We start from the raw sequence: 21,205 nt of genomic DNA on the forward strand, positions 1-21,205 counted from the left end.
TGGGGTCTCCACCTCTTCCCCTTCCAAGCCTGCTTGTGCAGAAAGCCCCTCATCAGGGAGGTTTGGGGACAGGTCACGATATTCAGGGACTGCTCCACGCGACGCCTCCTGCCCGGGGCCCGTGGGGCCTGTTTCAGGCTTCCACGCCACAAGCACGTCCCGGACACCTAGGTCTGTGCGCAGGTAACACTTAGAATGCACAGGTAAGAGACACACCTGTCCTCAAAGGGACGTCAGAAACAAGCAGTGCAAATGGATCAGTAGTTCCAAGCCATGCTCAGGTAACACTTAGAAGGCACAGGTAAGAGACACACCTGTCCTCAAAGGGACGTCAAAAACAAGCAGTGCAAATGGATCAGTAGTTCCAAGCCGGGGTTGATCAACTGAACAGTAGAAAGCCCGGATGTTACGAGTCATAAGAGGATACTGGACAGTCTGGTGTATTTAGGAAAATGCTGGAAGATCCAGAAATGATTGGCAGAGGTGAGGAAGAATTAAATGCTGATGAAACAAGCAAGGGCCGGATGGCTGAGCCCCGCTGGATTTGCTGTTTAGAAAGTCTAGGAAGTAGAGACAGGGAGGGAACAAAAAAAGAAAGAAAGAAAGAAAAGAAAAAAAGAAAGAAAAGAAAGAAAGAAAGAAAAGAAAGAAAGAAAGAAAAGAAAGAAAGAAAGAAAAAAAGAAAGAAAGAAAAGAAAGAAAAAAGAAAGAAAGAAAGGGAAAAAAAGAAAGGAAAAAAAAGAAAGGAAAAAGAAAGAAAGGAAAAAAAAGAAAGGAAAAAGAAAGAAAGGAAAAAAAAGAAAGAAAAGAAAGAAAGAAAGAAAAAAAGAAAGAAAAGAAAGAAAGAAAAGAAAGGAAAAAAGAAAGGAAAAAAAGAAAGGAAAAAAAAGAAAGAAAAAAAGAAGAAAAAGAAAGGAAAAAAAGAAAGAAAAAAAGAAAGAAAGAAAAAGAAAGAAAAAGAAAGAAAGAAAGAAAAAAACCACAAAAAGAAACTCTGGGAAGTACAAGAGGCTCTGCTCCTCCTCCAGGGAACTTTCCAGAGCGAACGCGCTCCTTAGCCCGCTTTGCAAGGCTCAGACGGCCACGCCCCCCCCGCCCTTCTGGGAGGCGGACACGCGGGAACTACAGCCCCCACAAGGCACCGCGGCGCCGCGCCACCCGATTGGTCGAGCCTCAAGCGGCGGCCAATAGGACGCGGCGTTGTTGGCTAGTGCGGCGGCGGCCCGGGTCCCGGGCGGCGCATGCGCGGGGCGCCCTCGCCGTGGCGTCTGCCTCGTTGCCGTGGCGCCGCGCCGCCGCCCGCGGCCATGGGGAGCACGGGGAGCAGCGAGGGTCGCGGGGTCGCCTTCGGAGCGGACGAGGAGGAGCGGGTCCGGGTGCTGCAGGGCATCCGGGTGAGCGGCCCGGCGGGGGGGAGGTGACAGGGGGCGGGGGAGGCGACAGCGGCGACGTGGGGACTTCCCGCTCCTCCGCCGCGGCTTCGGGGACGACGGAGGGGACAGCCCGGCAGGTGGCAGGCTGGGGGCCACGAGGGACGCTCGGGGCCACGGTCCAGCCCCAGGTGGCTTCGTTTTCCCCTGTGTCCCCCGCCTCGGACGCCCTGGTCCCCCAGGCGCGCGCGTCCCGCCGTGTAGACGTGAGACGCCTGCGACCCCGGGCGACCGCGACGGTCCCCTCGACCCGGGTCCCCACGGCCCGCGCTTGGCCGCGACGGTCGCCGGTCCCCGGCGCCGCCAAGAGAGCACGTTGACGATTGTCACTCGGGGGAGATGCCAGCCCCTGGCTGCAAACCTGGCAACGGATGGATTCCTAACGCACCTGGGGGGGGAGGCGCCTCACCTGGACAGGTGTGCGCTTACCTGTCCAGCTGCATCTTGGGATAATTCCCTCCCCTCCCCCCTGATTCCTAACGCACCTGGGGGGAGACGCCTCACCTGGACAGGTGTGCGCTTACCTGTCCAGCTGCATCTTGGGATAAGTCCCTCCCCTCCCCCCCTGATTCCTAACGCACCTGGGGGGAGACGCCTCACCTGGACAGGTGTGCGCTTACCTGTCCAGCTGCATCTTGGGATAATTCCCTCCCCTCCCCCCCCCATTCCTAACGCACCTGGGGGGGGGGAGACGCCTCACCTGGACAGGTGTGCGCTTACCTGTCCAGCTGCATCTTGGGATAATTCCCTCCCCTCCCCCCCCATTCCTAACGCACCTGGTGGGGAGACGCCTCACCTGGACAGGTGTGCGCTTACCTGTCCAGCTGCATCTCGGGCCAGTTCCCTCACCTGCCCCACCAGGCTCAGACCTCTTCACTGGCTGCACGATGTCCTTGCTCTTCCTGGAAGATTCCCCCGGTTGCTTCATGCGACAGGGTCTGTGCGTTCGCCCGTGTCTCTCTCCCAGCTTTCCTGAAACCTGGCTCCTTTTGTCATTCTTGTCATTTTCTTCTATCTCTATTTTTAGCTGTCCAGCTCATTTCTTTCTATTTTTAGCAGAGACGGGGTCTCGCTCTTGCTCAGGCTGGTCTCGAACCCCTGACCTCGAGCGATCCTCCCGCCTCGGCCTCCCAGAGTGCCGGGGTGACAGGCGTGAGCCACCGCACCCGGCCTGATTTTTTTTGTATTTTATTTAGAGATGGGGTCTTGCTATGTTGCCCAGGCTGGTCTCCCCAAAGTGTCAGGCTGGTCTCGAACTCCTGCCCTCGAGCGATCCTCCCGCCTCGGCCTCCCCGAGTGCCGGGGTGACAGGCGTGAGCCACCGCGCCCGGCCCAGAATCGCCCTTTTATGAAGGTGGTCACTGGTCACCTCGCAGTAGCTCCGTGTTACGTCCCTTACTTGCGTAGATGTCCCTGTTAAGTGCCCAGGGTTTGCGTTCGCGTCTCGGCCGCAGCATTTAGGCTGTCTGTGCTCTTAGGTGACAAAACTTCCGTGCGTCCGGTTGCTTCGTCGGTAAAATGCCGAAAGCACCTTCCGCGCGGGGAAATGCATTAGCCCCGAGCCTGGCATGGGCCGTGTGCTCTGGGCATCGCAGGTCACAGGTGTTTCTGTCACCTGTTTTAAGCAGGCACCCTTGTCACCGGTCTCTCTTGGGTTTCATTTCTCGGGGCCAGGCCGGACCTTTGTCGCCCTCTTCCGGCGTGCAGAGAAATGGCATCTGTCTCCGGTCTGCCCTGAGGCTAAGAGAGCCCTGGATTCCCTAATTTTTCTCTCCAGATGAAGCCTTTTATGGAGCCGAGCTCCGGGGGCGGACATAGGACCCTGCCACCACGCCCGGCTAATTTTTTCTATATATATTTTTAGTTTTCCGTATAATTTCTTTCTATGTTTATTAGAGATGGCGTCTTGTTCTTGCTCAGGCTGGTCTCGAACTCCTGACCTCGAGCGATCCTCCCGCCTTGGCCTCCCGGGTAGCTGGGACGACAGGCGTGAGCCACCACGCCCGGCTCATTTTTCTCTATATATTTTTAGCTGTCCAGCTAATTTCTTTCTATTTTTAGTAGAGACGGGGGTCTCGCTCTTGCTCAGGCTGGCCTCGAACTCCTGACCTCGAGCGATCCTCCCGCCTCGGCCTCCCCGAGTGCCGGGGTGACAGGCGGGAGCCACCGCGCCCGGCCCCGTGAGAGGTCTTTGGGTAGAGTTTTATTTTTTGCAGTCGGTCTGGGGGAAGCAGGATATTTGGTCAATCTGGGGCGTGAAGGAAGGGGAACCTTCATTTTCTGTGGTTTCTGCGGCTTGACTTTTTCTTCTCCGTCTTTTCCCCTTTTTCGATTCTCCCCCGCAGCTGTCGGAAAACGTGGTTAACCGCATGAGGAATCCCAGCCAGCCTTCCGAAGCGCGGCGACCCCCCCCTGGACCGGCCGCTGCTCCGCCGCCCACCTGTGGCCCTGGAGAAGGCTCCCTGAAGGCCCCTCAGAAAGGTCTGGTGGCCTGCAGCAATTCTGTGCACGTGGGAGCGGAAGGAGAAAGAATGGCAGAGAGCGTGGTCGTCACACCCCGTCTGACTGCTGGTGTCGCTCACGGTCATTTCTTTTTTCAAGATACAGTCTCGTTCTTTCGCCCGGGCTAGAGTGCCGTGGCGTCAGCCTCGCTCACAGCAGCCTCAGACTCCTGGGCTCCAGCGATCCTCCTGCCTCGGCCTCCCGAGTAGCTGGGACTACAGGCATGCGCCACCACGCCCGGCTCATTTTTCTTTTTTGTAGAGATGGGGTCTTGCTATGTTGTCCAGGCTGGCCTCAAACTCCTGGGCTCAAGCGATCCTCCTGCCTCAGCCTCCCGAGTAGCTGGGACTACAGGCATGCGCCACCACGCCCGGCTCATTTTTTCTATATATATATTTTAGCTGTCCAGCTAATTTTTTTCTATTTTTAGTAGAGACGGGGGTCTCGCTCTCGCTCAGGCTGGTCTCGAACTCCTGCCCTCGAGCGATCCTCCCGCCTCGGCCTCCCCGAGTAGCTGGGATGACAGGCATGAGCCACCGCATGCGCCTGGCCTGATTTTTTGTATTTTATTTAGAGACGGGGTCTTGCTATGTTGTCCAGGCTGGTCTCCCCAGAGTGCCGGGATGACAGGCGGGAGCCACCGCGCCCCCGGCCTAAGTTGATTTTTAAAGAAAATGGGTCGGCCAGAGGGGGCCATTGTCACCGCCGAGGCCAGACCCTGTGCCACGGCGTGGAACCGTTCACCGGATTATTCGTCCCAGGCATAGCCTCGTGGCGGAGTTTTGTGCTGATCTTCCTTGTTAGGTGGTGAGAGCTTAGAAGGTGGTGGGTATATCCTGCCCACCTGGTGTTTGCTCACGGCCACCCGCGGGCCAGGTCCTGCGCCTCGTGCCAGGACGCAGTGACAGGGAGACAGGGAGCCTGTCTCCTGGTACCCCCCGGCTCGGGGGGTCCCGATGTAGCGTGAGGGTCCTGCCCGATCCTCGAGCAGGGACTGGGTCTCGCTCTCAGGGAGCGGCTCACTGGCTTTTTGCAAGACACAATGGCGGTGGACGGTCACCACAGGCAGGTGACCATTGCAGCGGAGGCCCCCCGAGGCGTGGGTGGCGCAGCCCGGCCCGTCTGGGGACGGAGGAGCAGCTTCCCGTCTCTGCAACACAAAACACAGCGGAAGGGGACACCTTGCGGCCGGGTGCGGGAGCCGGGCCCTGGAGCCGTCCTCACAGTGGCCAGAGAGCTCTGGCTTCCTCCTGGAGGCTGCGGGGGTGCCATCTGGGCGTGTTGACACCTGTCCCCGTGTGTCACCTGCCTCGGGGTTTCCCGCACACAGCAGAACCGATTCGCATCCGGATTCGGACCCACGCTGAGATTGTCCTGAACATCCAGCAAGGAAGGGGCCGAGGGAAATCTCTGGACGTCCCACACCAGGCCGCCGTCCTCTGCCAAAAGGGGGTTCCTTCCTCCCCACATTCTCTCTGGCTGCCTGGTGGAGAAGGATGAAGAGGGTCTAAGTGGACCCAGGGTCCAGGGTAGCGCGTCGTAATAAACCGGACTACCCCATGACAGGGAGAAAATGATGATTAAATGGAAATTGCCAATGTATGTTACACATCAGTTTCAGCGCTGGGAGAAAAAAGAAGCATTTGCGTCAGTTTTTGTGCGTTTCAGCAGTTTAAAAACGAAGAACAGAGATCCTTTTGTCATTCGGTTTTAGGTCTAACAAAATATTTTGCCGTTTAAATGATGGGGGGTGAGGTTTTGAGTTTCTGGATGCCCAGGAGTCGGCATAAATGGACCGAAGTTGGCTGACGTTAGGATTTTTCTTTTACTTTTAAAACCGTTTTTTGGGCCGGGCGCGGTGGTGGCTCACGCCTGTCATCCCAGCACTCTGGGGAGACCAGCCTGGACAACATAGCAAGACCCCATCTCTAAATAAAATACAAGAAATCAGGCCAGGCGTGTGCAGTGGCTCAGGCCTGTCATCCTAGCACTCTGGGAGGCCGAGGCGGGAGGATCGCGTGAGGTCAGGAGTTCGAGACCAGCCTGAGCAAGAGCAAGACCCCGTCTCTACTAAAAATAGAAAGAAATTATATGGATAACTAAAATATATATAGAAAAAAAAATGAGCCGGGCGTGGCGGTGCATGCCTGTGGTCCCAGCTACTCGGGAGGCTGAGGCAGGAGGATGGCTTGAGCCCGGGAGTTTCAGGCCAGCCTGGACAATGTAGCAAGACCCCATCTCTACAAAAAACAAAAATGAGCCGGGCGTGGTGGCGCATGCCTGTCGTCCCAGCTACTTGGGAGGCCGAGGCAGGAGGATCGCTTGAGCCCAGGAGTCTGAGGCTGCTGTGAGCGAGGCTGACGCCACGGCACTCTAGCCCGGGCGACAGAGCCAGACTCTGTCTCAAAAAAAAAAGAAGGAGGTGACCTAGATTCCAAGCAAGTGGGGACAGTCTTCCTTGGGAGCCGGTTCATCCCGGGGGGTGGGTTCCTGAGCCCTTTTCCGGGTGACCTCCGTGCATTGGTTGACCCCAGAATGCGGCTGACAGACCCTTTTTCCTCCTTCCTTGCAGAATCCAAAGTGCCGCAGTTGGACGGCAGCGGTGGCCAGCGCTTGGTCTCAGGGGCTAAGGAGGGTCTCGAGAGGTGAGCCCGACAGCCCGCGGACGCCTGGCCCCGTGCTCCGCTGGAAAGCCTCGCCCCTCACCGGGCACCCGTCCCCTGGCCTGCAGCCTCTGAGGCTGTGTCCCGCATTTTTTCCTCATTGGCATTGAAGGCCAGCCCTGCGGTACAAATGACACCGGTCCTAGGTTAAAGATGACAAAATGCCAAAGGGGACATGAGGGAGCCGATTGCTCATGTCCTTAAAAATCCGTTTTAAGAAGCCAGGACTGGCTGGGCGTGGTGGCTCACGCCTGTCACCCCGGCACTCTGGGAGGCCGAGGCGGGAGGATCGCTCGAGGTCAGGAGTTCGAGACCAGCCTGAGCAAGAGCGAGACCCCGTCTCTACTAAAAATAGAAAGAAATTATATGGACAGCTAAAAATATAGAGAGAAAAAAATGAGCCGGGCGTGGTGGCGCATGCCTGTCGTCCCAGCTACTCGGGAGGCTGAGGCGGGAGGATGGCTTGAGCCCCGGAGTTTGAGGCCAGCCTGGACAACATAGCAAGACCCCATGTCTACAAAAAACAAATATTAGCTGGGCAAGGTGGCTCATGCCTGTAGTCCCAGCTACTCGGGAGGCTGAGGCAGGAGGATCGCTGGAGCCCAGGAGTCTGAGGCTGCTGTGAGCGAGGCTGACGCCACGGCACTGTAGCCCGGGCGACAGAGCGAGACTCTGTCCCAAAAAAAAAAAAAAAGCGTTAAATGTTCCAAGCAAAGAATTGCCATTATCCAAAATGTTCAAGCTCTGGAGTGGAAGCCCGGTGTGGGTGGGGCTCCCAGCCCGCTCACCCCCTTTGGAGGAGGGGCTCGCACGGGATTGAGCCCCTGCCCTGCGAGTCTGTCCTTGGGCCTGTGGCTGCCTGACTCCTCCTCCCCTGGTGACCAGGGCCCCTTCTGTTCCCAGTCCCTGTTGTCCTGGCTCAGTGGCCTGGTCTCCCCTGGCCTTGGGGGCTGTCGCTGACCCCTGACCTCAGGGGTGAAATAGCGGGGTGCTCCCCTTCCCTGGCCGGCCGGCCCACAAATCACAAACCTCAGTCCCGCCCGGTGGCCGTCGCGAACACCCAAACCTCCTGTGGGCTGCGTGCCGCCACTCAGACCCTCTGTCTCTTCCTCCCCCTCTCTCTCTTCCTCCCAGGCACAAACAGGAGCACGCCGCCGTCCAGGATGAGCCGTTCCAGGTGGCGAAGAGGGACAGAGAGCCTGCCACCAAGCACCCCAAGGTGTCCCTGCCTCGTGGGGAGGGCAACGTCGAGCCCGAGAAGCAGAAGTCAGCCCGGCAGGTGAGCGTGGCTGCGACGAGCCGGCGTTCCGGGCTCGTGCGGCACTCGGGGGACGCAGAGAGGCCGCCCCTGGGACGTGGGGCGTCTCTGTCACAAGCCCTGGTGACATCCGATGGCTGAGCTTTGCCCCCGTGTCGGGGGGTATCTTTGTGGGAGCCGGGAATCGGGTTCTGCTGACCTTATTTGTAACCGACGCGCTCTGCAGCCTTCGGCTTGAGTCCTTAGCCTCTCTGGGCCGCAGGGCTGTATGGCAGGGGACAGCATGGCTCGACTGGTGTCCCTCAGCTCGGACACTCTGTAGCCGTCACGGGCTACGGTGGCCTGTGTGTGCCGGGAGGGGGCGAGGGGACAGGACGGGGGGCCTGGGGTGACGCCGTCTAAGAGACGGAGGGCGTGGCGTCCAGAGCGTGGCAGGCTGGGTGCCAATCCGAGCTGGGCGCTCCCGGCTCGGGTCAAACCCGCCCAGCGTTTAGGGCACACGCCTGGCAGATCGCGAACCTGCGCTGTGGCTCTTAATCCGTGTCACTGACACGGGGCTGTGGGTCACAACTCTCCGCGCTTCCGTGCAGCATGTATTTTCCAACACGAGAGGGTCTCCAAGCGCCTCCCCCCTTCCGTGGCTCGCTGGGACCCTCCGGTCCCTGCTGCTTCTTGTCCTGGTCCTCCCTCAATACGCCGCTGCGTCCTCAGGCCGGCTGTCCCCGCGGTCCCATAGGTCCCAGGCAGACTCTCGGCACAAGGAGAGACCGTGCGGCCGCCCCCGTGTCTCTGTGAGCAAGGACGACTCGCCCAGAAGCTGCCGGGGGAATTCCTCGTCGGGGCGTCCCCGGCTGAGCCCGTTCTCGGCCGGGGGAGTCGGGAGGGGTCCCCGACTGCAGCTCGAGCTCTTGTTTTTTTTTTTGAGACAGAGTCTGGCTCTGTCACCCGGGCTAGAGGGCCGGGGTGTCAGCCTCGCTCACAGCAGCCTCAACCTCCAGGGCTCAAGCCATCCTCCTGCCTCAGCCTCCCGAGGAGCTGGGACGACAGGCATGCGCCACCACGCCCGGCTAGTTTTTCTTTTTTTCTTTTTTGTAGAGATGGGGTCTTGCTATGTTGTCCAGGCTGGCCTCAAACTCCGGGGCTCAAGCCATCCTCCTGCCTCAGCCTCCCGAGTCGCTGGGATGACAGGCATGCGCCACCACGCCCGGCTCATTTTTTCTATATATATGTTTAGCTGTCCATATAATTTTTTTCTATTTTTAGTAGAGACGGGGTCTCGCTCTTGCTCAGGCTGGTCTCGAACTCCTGCCCTCGAGCGATCCTCCCGCCTCGGCCTCCCCGAGTGCCGGGGTGACAGGCAGGGTGAGGGCTGTAAATTCACGTATTCTTCTGTTCTGTCCGCCGGCTGGGATCGGAGGCAGCGACGTGATTGGGACTCAGAAGCCACGTCGCCCGGGTCCCGGGTTCAAAGCCTGCTTCCTGGTGACGCTTCTTGCGGAAGTCACTTAGGTCTCTCTGCCGTGACGTCTGTCAAATGGGGGTGGTGACCGGGCCCCGTCCCTGGGCTGTGGCGGCGACACTGGAGATGACGTAGGAAAAAGCTCTCTGAGCGGCGCCGTGTCAAAATCTCAGGTTCCAGGCCAGCGTCTGGGGGAGGGGGTGGGGACAGCCCAGGACCCGGGGTCCGGGTGGGGAGACACGTCGGGGACAGGTGCATTGCGATCCCCGCGCCTGTCCCCGGTGCATGCAGCCGCTCGCCTCGCTTTAGGGAGGCTGGGGGGGAAGGCCACCGCGGTTTGTCATTGTCACCGGTCGGTCCCCGGCCGTCACGGTGGTGGCCGCCGCCCCAGAGGACCGCAGGGAGCCCTGCGGATGGAGGAAGTGTCCGAGGCCTGGGCAGGACCCCGGTCAGAGCGGCCGCGTTGCTGGGTTCTGTCCCCACCCTGCCCTGCAGGTCCACGGGACCCCGCTAGGTGGCAGTCCCGGGCCACATGCTGGGGAGAAGGCCGCGGGCAGGCAGAGTGGGGACAGAGAGGGGCCGTCCCCCCATGAGGTCCCCTAAGTGGCAGCTTTGACGCTGATTTATCCCCGAGCCTGACCTGGCCCTTTTGTTGGGAGACTTGGATGTTTGGCCTTGCGTGACGTCCCTTTGTGTGGCCACCCCCGGGGTGGGGGGACAGGTGCAGATCACCAGGCTGGTGCTGTCCCCGTGGGGGGGGACTGGCCGCCCTGCTGTCCTGTCCTCCCGGCCCCTTTTAATGCCACCGGCGGGGGGAGGGGCTCCCTTCTTCTCTCGCCTCCCCTCCCCCCCCACCCAGAAGGTTCCTCCCGGTGGCTCGGCTTGGGGACCAGAAAAACGCAGAGGAGGAGGAACAGTCGGGATCGGATGAGGAATGAGACACGATCGCGTTCTGGGGCGTGCACTCCTCGAACCCGGGTTTCTGTGTGCCCAGCCCCGGCATGTGACCTTTGGCTTTTCCTTGCCAGATACCTGAGGTCTGGGCCGGGTGCGGTGGTGGCTCACGCGTGTCACCCCGGCACTCTGGGAGGCCGAGGCAGGAGGATCGCTTGAGGGCAGGAGTTTGAGATCAGCCTGGACAACATAGCAAGACCCCATCTCTACAAAAAAGAAAAATGAGCCAGGCGTGGTGGCGCATGCCTGTCGTCCCAGCTACTCGGGAGGCTGAGGCAGGAGGATCGCTTGAGCCCACGAGTCTGAGGTTGCTGTGAGCAAGGCTGACGCCTCGGCACTCTAGCCCGGGCGACAGAGCCAGACTCTGTCTCAACAAAAATACCTGAGGTTGAGGCCCAAATCGGAGCCGAGTCTGTGGCCGTCTCCTAGCAGGTGGCAGGGAGCCAGGGGGGGTCCCTTCCAGAAACAAGTCCTTCTCCCGGTAGCCGGTGGCCCTTTTGCAAAACAAGCAGATTCTGAGTCTCTCGTGGGTGGAGGGACGGCCACGATTTTGGCAGCCAGATAGATGTTTTTTTTTTGTTTTGTTTTTGTTTGTTTGTTTTTTTTTTTTGCAAAGCCCAGCAGAGGGACATGGAGACGTCACCTACCACGGCAGTGGCTTGAACTCGGCCGTGCTAAACGGCCCTGCTGGGTTGCCGGCACCTCAGGCTGGGGTGTACCCGGACGTGGCCGTCCTCGCTCATTTCTGCAGAGAAGCCCAGGGCCACCCTGTCACCCCCCCCCCCCGCTGGCAGCTGAGGAGGAGGAGGAGGAGGGGGAGGAGGAATGGGAGGAGGAATGGGAGGAGGGGGAGGAGGAGGAGGGGGGGGAGGGAGGAGGAGGGGGGGGAGGAGGAGGAGGGGGGAGGAGGAGGAGGAGGAGGGGGAGGAGGAGGAGGACGAGGAGGGGGAGGAGGAGGGGAGGAGGAGGGGGAGGAGGAGGGGGAGGAGGAGGAGGACGAGGAGGAGGATGGGAGGAGGGGGAGGAGGAGGATGGGAGGAATGGGAGGAGGGGGAGGAGGGGGAGAAGGAGGAGGGGGAGGAGGGGGAGGAGGAGGAGGGGGAGAAGGAGGAGGGGGAGGAGGAGGAGGGGGGAGGAGGAGGAGGGGGAGGAGGAATGGGAGGAGGGGGGAGGAGGAGAGGGGGAGGAGAGGAGGAGGAATGGGAGGAGGGGGAGAAGGAGGAGGGGGAATGGAGGAGGGGACGAGGAGGAGGGGAGGAGGAATGGGAGGAGAGGGAGGAGGAGGAGGAGGAGGAATGGAGGAGGGGGGGAGGAGGAGGAGGAGGAATGGGAGGAGGAGGAGGAGGAGGAGGAATGGGAGGAGGAGGAGGAGGAGAAGGAATGGGAGGAGGGGGAGGAGGGAGGAGGGGGAGAAGGAGGAGGGGGAGAGGAATGGAGGAGGGGGGAGGAGGAGGAGGAGGAGGAATGGGAGGAGGGGAGGAGGGGGGAGGAGGAGGAGGGGGAGAAGGAGGAGGAGGAGGAGGAATGGGAGGAGGGGGAGGAGGAGGAGGAATGGGAGGAGGGGGAGGAGGAGGAGGAATGGGAGGAGGGGGAGGAGGAGGAGGAAGGGGAGGAGAGGAGGAAGGGGAGGAGGGGTGCTCGGGCCCCGGCAGCTGGATCGCTCCGGCTCGGCGACATTCCGGGGAGCGTGCCGCAGCCCGCCTGCATGCCTGGCATAGCTCCGGCTCGCGGGGCATTGGCCGGCGCCGAGCCCCGGGGTGGAGTCCGTGTAAACACTGGCCGGGACGTCCCTCCGGGCCAGGGACTCGAGCAGAGGGTTTGTCTCAGCCTCCCGGGGGTCCCCCCGGCCGTTCTTCTGCCAGATAGAGATGGGCAGGCTCCGGCCTCTCTTTCTCCTTCCTCTTCCTCTTCCCCTCCCCCCTCCCCACCTCTCTCTCTTGCTCTGCCGATCGGGCACGTGGCCCAGAGCCTTGATGAGCTGCGTTTCTGCAGCCGTGGGCGACCAGGGGGCTTTGCTCTCCCTGCCCCGGGGACAGCGGAACATGTGTCTGGGTGGCGGCGAGCACGCAGGGTGGTGGCGTGTACTGCAACCCACCGCGGGAGGTGGCGCCACCTGGCAGATTCCCCAGGGTGGCTGGGGAAGGTCGGTCCCTGCGGGGCCCTGGGCAGGAAGGGGTCACCAGTCTCGAGCCTTCGTGGGGAAGACGTTTTGTTCTGTTTTGTTTCGTTTGAGACAGAGTCTGGCTCTGTCACCCGGGCTAGAGTGCCGTGGGTGGCGTCAGCCTCGCTCACAGCAGCCTCAGACTCCTGGGCTCAAGCGATCCTCTTGCCTCGGCCTCCCGAGTAGCTGGGACGACAGGCATGTGCCACCACGCCCGGCTAGTTTTTCTTTTTTTCTTTTTTGTAGAGATGGGGTCTTGCTATGTTGTCCAGGCTGGCCTCAAACTCCAGGGCTCAAGGCATCCTCCTGCCTCAGCCTCCCGAGTAGCTGGGACTGTAGGAGTAGCTGAGACTACAGGCATGCGCCACCACGCCCGGCTCATTTTTTTTTTTCTATGTATATTTTTAGCTGTCCAGCTCATTTCTTTCTATTTTTAGTAGAGACGGGGTCTCGCTCTTGCTCAGGCTGGTCTCGAACTCCTGACCTCGAGCGATCCTCCCGCCCCGGCCTCCCAGAGTGCCGGGATGACAGGCGTGAGCCGCCGCCACATCCGGCCGGGAGCTTGTCACGTAAAGTCCCTACTGTGCCCTCACGCGAGGGCGGCGGGGGTGGCAGGGGGCGTCTGTGTCTTTAACACGCTCTCCAGCACCTTGGGGGGTTTTTTTTTGCCGGATAGATTTTCCTCTTGCATTTTTTTTTTTGTGTGTCAATGGAAAGCTTTCCCGGCGGATGTCACAAAGCCACTTCTAGGGCATCGATAGTCACCAAAAAAAGACGCTGGCTTCCTGTCCCCGGCAGCTGCCTGCCGGGGGGCGGGGGTGGGGGCAGGGGGGTCGTCCTGGCCTCTGCCCGCAGCCCCCCGAGACCCCCAGCAGAAATCCGCCCCTCGGGGCGCCGTGCGCAAGGGGCCGGGGAGCCGCTTTGCACCGCGATCGGTCGTGCACGCTCTTGTTTTCTCTCTCTGGCTGCGGAACCTGGCACCGTTCCGGCTCTGGAGGCGGCATTCAAGGCCTTTCAAGCCCGTCTACCTCCATAATGAGACGCTTTGGGAGCGTGTGCATTTCTGTCTCCTGCAAAGCCCAGCCCGGGCCCCCCCCGGCTTACATTCCGTGCTCCACGGATGCCCGCAGAGCGGCCACACGGACGTTCTGAATTCAGCGTCCCCGGAGGTGACCGGTTCCCCTTGGTGACAGCTGGCCTCTCGTCCCTGCCTCGGCGCCGGTTCCGGCTCCGTATCGAAATGTGCTTTTTGGAAGGGGAAGTCAGTGGAGGCGTGGGAGGCCCGGGCCTCTCCGCGTGGGCCCCGGCGGTCTCTAATGCGCATCGCCATGGCAACGAGGTGGCCGTCCCGGCTCACCGGTGGAGACGATGAACTTTTCTGAGGCCCTGCTCGAAGCCCGGCGACCCCGTCCCCCGGAGCCTGAGCCATCTGTGCCCCGGCCACGTAGCTCCCCTTGTCACTCCACCCACGGGTCACCTGTTCCCCTTTTTCGTCCCCATCGGTCTAGCTGGGAATTTATCCGTGTTGTTCATCTTCTCGGAGAACTCACTTTGGACTTGGTTGATTTTTTCTTTTCTTTTTTTTTTTTTTTTTATCCTCCTATTGTTTGGTTTCTAGCTCATCGATTTCCGCTCCTGCTTTTATTGCTGCTTCTCCTGAGTCGGGGTTTAATGAGCTGGGGTTTGTGTGAAGCTCCCGCAAGTGGAACTATAAATCATAGTTCTGGAACCTTCTTTTTTATAATTCTTTTCTTTTGTTTTTTGAGACGGAGTCTGGCTCTGTCGCCCGGGCTAGAGTGCCGTGGCGTCAGCCTCGCTCACAGCAGCCTCAGACTCCTGGGCTCAAGCGATCCTCCTGCCTCAGCCTCCCGAGTAGCTGGGACGACAGGCATGCGCCACCACGCCCGGCTCATTTTTCTTTTTTGTAGAGATGGGGTCTTGCTATGTTGTCCAGGCTGGCCTCAAACTCCAGGGCTCAAGCGATCCTCCTGCCTCAGCCTCCCGAGTAGCTGGGGCTACAGGCATGCGCCACCACGCCCGGCTCATTTTTTCTATATATATTTTTAGTTGTCCAGATCATTTCTTTCTATTTTTAGTAGAAACGGGGTCTCGCTCTTGCTCAGGCTGGTCTCGAACTCCCGACCTCGAGCGATCCTCCCGCCTCGGCCTCCCCGAGTGCCGGGGTGACAGGCGTGAGCCCCCCGCGCCCGGCCCGTCTCCCTGTCTTTCTGAATGACGCAGCCCACGTGCTGACACCATGGTGTGGCTTCAGAGCGAAAGGCCCAGGACCTGGAAGTCACGCACACCCAGGGCCACAGTCCTCCACCTTCGTTGCCGGCCGGCTGTGCTCTTGCGGGGGCTGAGAGAGCAAATGCCATCGGGAGCCTGGGCACGCTCGGCCCCAGCACGGGGACAGACGGTGGTGACAGATGGCACTATGCCTCCGCACAGCCACCAACGGCAGCCCACGGGAGTCTGCGTGTCCCACGCCCACGGCGTGGCGTTGGCACGGGGTCACCTGTGCGGGGCGGAGGTGGCGGCCTCGGGAAGCCCCTGAGAGGCTCGGGGACACGTGGCAATCTCAGCCAGGGGCCGTGCGTCCCCGCCCTGCCTTGATGGCGGTGACACTGTTGGGGGCCTGTCACGCCCTGCAGCCCCCGGGGGACGGGGGGTGGGGGGGTGTCCCAGGCCACCCGCGCTGCCGGCTAACGCGGGCTCCGTTCTGTCCCCAGCAGGCCAGGGAGCTGGAGAGCCGCGAGGCGGAGCTGGCCCGTCGCGACGCCTTCTGCAAGGAGCAGCTGGGGTGCTTGGAGAGGAAGGTAAGGCTGGGTCCCGGCCGCCGTCCCCGGGCCGCGTCCCCCAGGCTCCTGAGCGACACACGCCACCGGCACGGCGGGGGGAGGGGACCCGGCAAGCCCGGAGCCCAAGCCCCAGTCACCCTGGGGACATGCCCTCCCGTGTCTCACCGCGGGTACCCCAGACCCAGCCCTGTAGCTCGTGCTGTGCACAGAGATAATTGGGTTTTTTTTTTTTTTGAGACAGAGTCTGGCTCTGTGGCCCGGGCTAGAGTGCCGTGGCGTCAGCCTCGCTCACAGCAGCCTCAGACTCCTGGGCTCCAGCCATCCTCCTGCCTCAGCCTCCTGAGTAGCTGGGATGACAGGCATGCGCCACCACGCCCGGCTCATTTTTCTTTTTTTGTAGAGATGGGGTCTTGCTATGTTGTCCAGGCTGCCTCAAACTCCAGGTCTCAAGCCATCCTCCTGCCTCAGCCTCCCGAGTAGCTGGGACGACAGGCATGCGCCACCACGCCCGGCTAATTTTTCTTTTTTGTAGAGATGGGGTCTTGCTATGTTGTCCAGGCTGGCCTCAAACTCCAGGGCTCAAGCGATCCTCCTGCCTCAGCCTCCCGAGTAGCTGGGACTATAGGAGTAGCTGGGACTATGGGAGTAGCTGGGACGACAGAAGTGAGCCACCGCGCCCGGCGATGATTGGTTTTTAATTGGTCCCTTTTGTTGTGTGTCAAATGTTGCTGTCTCTGCTATATAGTTTAGTTTTAGAAAAAAATTCCCTCTCGCCACAGGGCGGTGCTGAGACCCAAGCTATTTCTCCCTCTCGTTAGGCTGCATTGGGTAAAAATAATGACAATAATACCGCGATGTCTTGCGGTATAAACGCATGAAAGTCGTATTGTGGATTTTTCTCCCGGGAGTCAGGGAGATCAAAGTCCACACTCGCTACTTTGTTTTTTTTTAAGGATCAACCTCTGAAATAAGTGAGATTTAAAGACACATCATGACGCCTTTTTGCAAAAAGCAGCAACTCTTGAAAATTCATCGGATAACTCGCTCACTCTCTTTTTTTTTTTTTTTTCCCTTTTTTTTGGTCTCATTTGTTGATCATGACAGATTTTTCAAAGCAAGTGGCTTCAGACGTGGGAGGGGATGGTTGGTTGGGAGGTTAAAAAAAAAACGGTTCTTCCTCGTGCCTGAGACAAGCAGCTAAATGCGGACGAATGTCCCCAAATCATTTGTCACCGTTTGGAGCTTTGGAAGTGACGGTTTGCTCCGGGGGCCTGATTTCCACGGGGGTTTTGTCCCTCCACGGCGCGGTGGCTCGGAACCTGGCGGAAACCCGGCTTCCTGGATCTCGGGGTGCTGGGGACAGGGGGGAACTTGTCCCTTGCTCCGTGGACACCCGCTTGTCCACCTCCGCGGGGTGGTTAAGGGACAGCCGGACCGCACCGGCCACCAACACGAAGCGCTCATCAACGGTGACATCCCGCAGTCCGAGGAATGACAAGGGTCCCTGCGAGCTGCCCTCAGAGTGGCCGCTTAAAAGCCAATCGTTCCCAGGGCGGCCTCGCGCACAGGTTCCACTGCGGCTCGTCATGACAAGGATTTGCACTGTGACATTCCTGGAAATGGGAAAAAAAAAAAGAAAAAAAAAAAAAATTCCGCCAGCCAGGGCTCCAATTATCACAGCGGCCCATATGTTCATGGGCACAAGGATTTTTTTTTGTTTTTTTTTCTTTTTGGTTATTTGTGCAATTCTTTGCAATTCCCTCTCTGCTCGCCGAGCGCCTCTCTCTCCGGGCCGGGCTGCGGGAGGCGTGTGTCTGTCTGGGCTGGAAGAGAACGAGCCTCAGAGCGAGATCCCTCCCCCGAAACCCATTGTCCCCCGTGACTGTCCTCTGCGCCCTGGTCCTCTGTCACCACCCATTCTCTGCTCTGCTGGCGGAGAGGAGATTCTTCCGGATGAGTCTTTCTTTCTCATCTGCTCTCTCCCCCCCCGACTCGTGATACAGTGGAGTCCAGACTCCTTATATATGCAGATGGTGGCTTTTTATTTAAAAAAAAAAAAAAAAATGCAGGTTTTCAGGCCGGGCGCGGGGGCTCAGGCCTGGCATCCCACCCGGCACTCGGGGAGGCCGAGGCGGGAGGATCGCTCGAGGTCAGGAGTTCGAGACCGGCCTGAGCAAGAGCGAGAGCCCCGTCTCTACTAAAAATAGAAAGAAATTAGCTGGACAGCTAAAAATATATAGAAAAAATGAGCCGGGCATGGTGGCGTATGCCTGTAGTCCCAGCTACTCGAGAGGCTGAGGCAGGAGGATGGCTTGAGACCTGGAGTTTGAGGCCAGCCTGGACAACATAGCAAGACCCCATCTCTACAAAAAAGAAAAAAAGAAAAATGAGCCGGGCGTGGTGGCGCATGCCTGTCATCCCAGCTACTCGGGAGGCCGAGGCAGGAGGATCGCTTGAGCCCAGGAGTCTGAGGCTGCTGTGAGCGAGGCTGACGCCACGGCACTCACTCTAGCCCGGGCCACAGAGTGAGACTCTGTCTCAAAAAAAAAAAAAAATCCAGGTTTTCCTATATGATGATGTCCTTAACATAGCATTTTGCTGGCGATAATAAAAAAAAAAAAAAAAAGGAAGCCACTTGCAACGTCTCGGGACATGGAGATCGGTCCAGGAGATAGAAGGGGCTTACGCGGAAGCCAGAGCGAGCAGGCAGGATAATCAGGCTTTAATTGCATTAGTTTTAGGAAAGGTTTTCAATCTTCTCCGTGGATAATTCTATCCCCGTCGTGGCTGGGAAGATGGGAAAAAAACGCAGAACCTGACAATCTTTTTTTTTTTTATTAGCTGTTGCTTTTTTATACAGTTCCTCCCTCAGTGGCCAAATGCTCACAGACCTTGACATTTTCTAGCCTCCGTGCACACGGCTCTAGGACCTTGTGATCATCACGCTGCTCTCCTGGTTTTTTTTTTTTTTTTTTTTTGAGTTTTTCCTTCCTCCCATTTTTCTTTTAAGTTTAGAAACTGACGTGTAGATCTGTACAAGGGGAACGTTGCATCAGCTTCGGTGTCATCCTTGGTCACCTGAAACGGCGTGGAGTGTGGTCGTGGGGGAGAGCAGGTTGGGATCGGGCTTTTGCGGGTTTTTTTTTTTTTTTTTTTGGTTTTTTCATTTTTTTTTTTTTTTGGTGGTGTTTTTTTTTTTTTTGGTTTTTTTCTTTTTTTTTTTTTTTTTTTTGTTTTTATTTTATTTTTTTTTTGACACAGAGTCTGGCTCTGTCACCCAGGCTAGAGTGCCGTGGCGTCAGCCTCGCTCACAGCAGCCTCAGACTCCCGGGCTCCAGCGATCCTCCTGCCTCAGCCTCCCGAGTAGCTGGGACGACAGGGATGCGCCACCACGCCCGGCTCATTTTTCTTTTTTTCTATTTTGTAGAGATGGGGTCTTGCTATATTGTCCAGGCTGGCCTCAAACTCCAGGGCTCAAGCGATCCTCCTGCCTCAGCCTCCCAAGTAGCTGGGACGACAGGCATGCGCCACCACGCCCGGCTCATTTTTTCTGTATATATTTTTAGCTGTCCGGCTAATTTCTTTCTATTTTTAGCAGAGACGGGGTCTCGCTCTTGCTCAGGCTGGTCTCGACCTCCTCACCTCGAGCGATCCTCCCGCCTCGGCCTCCCAGAGCGCCGGGATGCCAGGCGGGAGCCCCCGCGCCCGGCCCAGCCAATATCTTTTGCTATCCTAACGGCATCCCATGACAACACCAGCTTTCGGTAGAATAAATAGGACGTCCCGTGGAGTGTGCTACTTTGCCGGTGGCTGGATATTATACGAGTGACTGTGCCCAGCCTGGCATGGGGACAAACGCTTCCTGGATGCTTCCCGTGAGCCAGATGCCGGCTCCTGTGGCCGCCGCTTTGCAGATTCTGGAGAAACGTTTGTTGAATGAATCACTGAGCCAGTGAGCTCACGGCAGAAGGATGTGTGTTTTTTGTTTTTTTTTTTTTTGGTTTTTTTTTTTTAATTTTTGAAACCGTCAATATTTTACCTAAAAGGATGCTTCTCGATCAACTCGTCACGGGGCCCGGCATGCAAAAGCGGGCGTCACGGTGCAGGGTGCTCGGAAGGAGCCTGCTGAGTTGAGCGGCTAGAAGCCAAACACAGAGGTGCCGGGGAGAAGGGTGTGAAGGCTGTTTGAGTCTTGCAAGCGGCGGTTGTCAGCTCTGTCACCAGAAGCCCCGGGATGTGTGTCTGCACGCGCCAAGCGCCTGCGAGGTAACACACACACACAGCGGCCCGCCAGCAGCGTGACGGTCCTGCGCGTCACTCCCGGGGCTCGTATTTTGTGACATTCCCGGAAAGTGTCACGGTCCGCGGTCGGCAGCCTGGGAGGCTCTGGCTGGCGGCGTTGCCTCGGAAACACCTGACTTCCTCCGTCAACAGGGGATCTCGGGATCCCAGGTGGCACTTTGAAACGGGGACGGGCGTGCGCTTCGGTGGGAAATGGGAGTCACAACACATGCCTGTCATCCTCCCAGCTACTGGGGAGGCTGAGGCCGGAGGATGGCTTGAGCCCTGGAGTTGGAGGCCAGCCTGGACAACATAGCAAGACCCCATCTCTACAAAAAAAGAAAAATGAGCCGGGCGTGGTGGCGCATGCCTGTCGTCCCAGCTACTCGGGAGGCTGAGGCAGGAGGATGGCTTGAGCCCTGGAGTTTGAGGCCAGCCTGGACAACATAGCAAGACCCCATCTCTACAAAAAAAGAAAAATGAGCCGGGCGTGGTGGCGCATGCCTGTAGTCCCAGCTACTCGGGAGGCTGAGGCAGGAGGATCGCTTGAGCCCAGGAGTCTGAGGCTGCTGTGAGCGAGGCTGACGCCACGGCACTCTAGCCCGGGTGACAGAGCGAGACTCTGTCTCAAAAAAAAAAAAGCATGCTGCAAACACGCTTTGTCATGGGTCAAGTGCTCCTGGGCACAAGTCTTGGTCTCCCCCCATAGAGGTGCCTCTCCCGTGAACTCCGACCCCGGGCCTCAGCGCCGACTCCTTTTCTCCGATACTTCCGGATTCATTTCTTTTGCTAGTCAGTCGTCGGTCTTGACCGTCGCGATGGTGGCGATTCACCCGCCGCCCACTCTCGCGAGCCACACGGCAGAGGCAGCCTCCTGCACGCCCCGCGGCGATCTCTGTAAGGAAGGGACGTCACCTGCCTTCCAGACAGGAGCATCTGGAACCTTCTACGGGGACGTCAGGCCGCCGGGGTTGCTGCAAGAGCAGGACCGTCCTTGCACGGGGGGCGGGGGGGGGAGCAGCTCCGTCACTTGGGGTTGGCCGTGGGGTCAGATGACCCTGGAAGGTGCTCCCTGGTCCCCTCAGAAGGGTGTCCCCGGCCACGGCCGTCACCACCGTCCTCGGTCCCAGCTGCGCATTGCAGAATGTCACCCACCCGCAGCGTGACCTGTGCTTCCTGCTGTCTAGCTCCGAGCTTGCTTTATTCATGAGACGCTGCTTGGATCCCCGGGGCTGTATTTGCGAATATGAAAATAGAACCTTTCCGAATATTCCTTTCCTAAAGCCGCCGAACCTCAGGCTCAGGTCGGCTTTTCTGGGTTCCTTGGTGACATTTCCCATTTGCATTTGCACAGCCCGGAGAGCAAATATCACACCGGACGGTCTCAGATTTATCTTCCCCTTCTGTTCCCGTTTTGTTCAGTCTGCGTCTTAGCTCACCTGGGCATCGGTTTTTTTTTTTGTTGTTGTTGTTGTTTTTTTTAGAAGGAGGAAGCAGAATACTTATTGGAATCCGTTACTTTTTATCACATCAAGTGTTCGAAGGAATTATTCGGGAATAGCATACAGTAGGTGCTCATAACACGGTGAATGCCCTCTCCCGTAGCTTAGGTAGCGTCCTGCAAAAAAAAGAAATGTTTTCTAGTAGAATCTTTTACAGCCTTTGGTAAACATTTAGGAAGAAGCTCCTACGGGCT

General features: G+C 58.5%; 1 protein-coding gene across 2 annotated transcripts in view; it reads left to right on the forward strand.

The window, feature by feature from the left end:
* Positions 1-1,265: 1,265 nt before the first annotated feature.
* CHCHD6 (coiled-coil-helix-coiled-coil-helix domain containing 6) overlaps positions 1,266-21,205 on the forward strand; it is a 33,261-nt gene continuing 13,321 nt past the window's right edge. Inside the window, exons 1-5 of one of the 2 annotated variants that reach the window (XM_069497703.1) lie at positions 1,266-1,394; positions 3,776-3,911; positions 6,505-6,577; positions 7,730-7,874; positions 15,160-15,246. In XM_069497703.1, coding sequence (XP_069353804.1) covers positions 1,308-1,394; positions 3,776-3,911; positions 6,505-6,577; positions 7,730-7,874; positions 15,160-15,246 — 528 coding nt within the window. In that variant the 5' untranslated portion in view covers positions 1,266-1,307. The remainder of the gene's footprint in view (positions 1,395-3,775; positions 3,912-6,504; positions 6,578-7,729; positions 7,875-15,159; positions 15,247-21,205) is intronic. The other variant, XM_069497704.1, reaches the window with a different exon arrangement.

The sequence above is a fragment of the Eulemur rufifrons genome, chromosome 22, assembly GCF_041146395.1.
Source record: "Eulemur rufifrons isolate Redbay chromosome 22, OSU_ERuf_1, whole genome shotgun sequence".
NCBI lineage: Eukaryota > Metazoa > Chordata > Mammalia > Primates > Lemuridae > Eulemur > Eulemur rufifrons.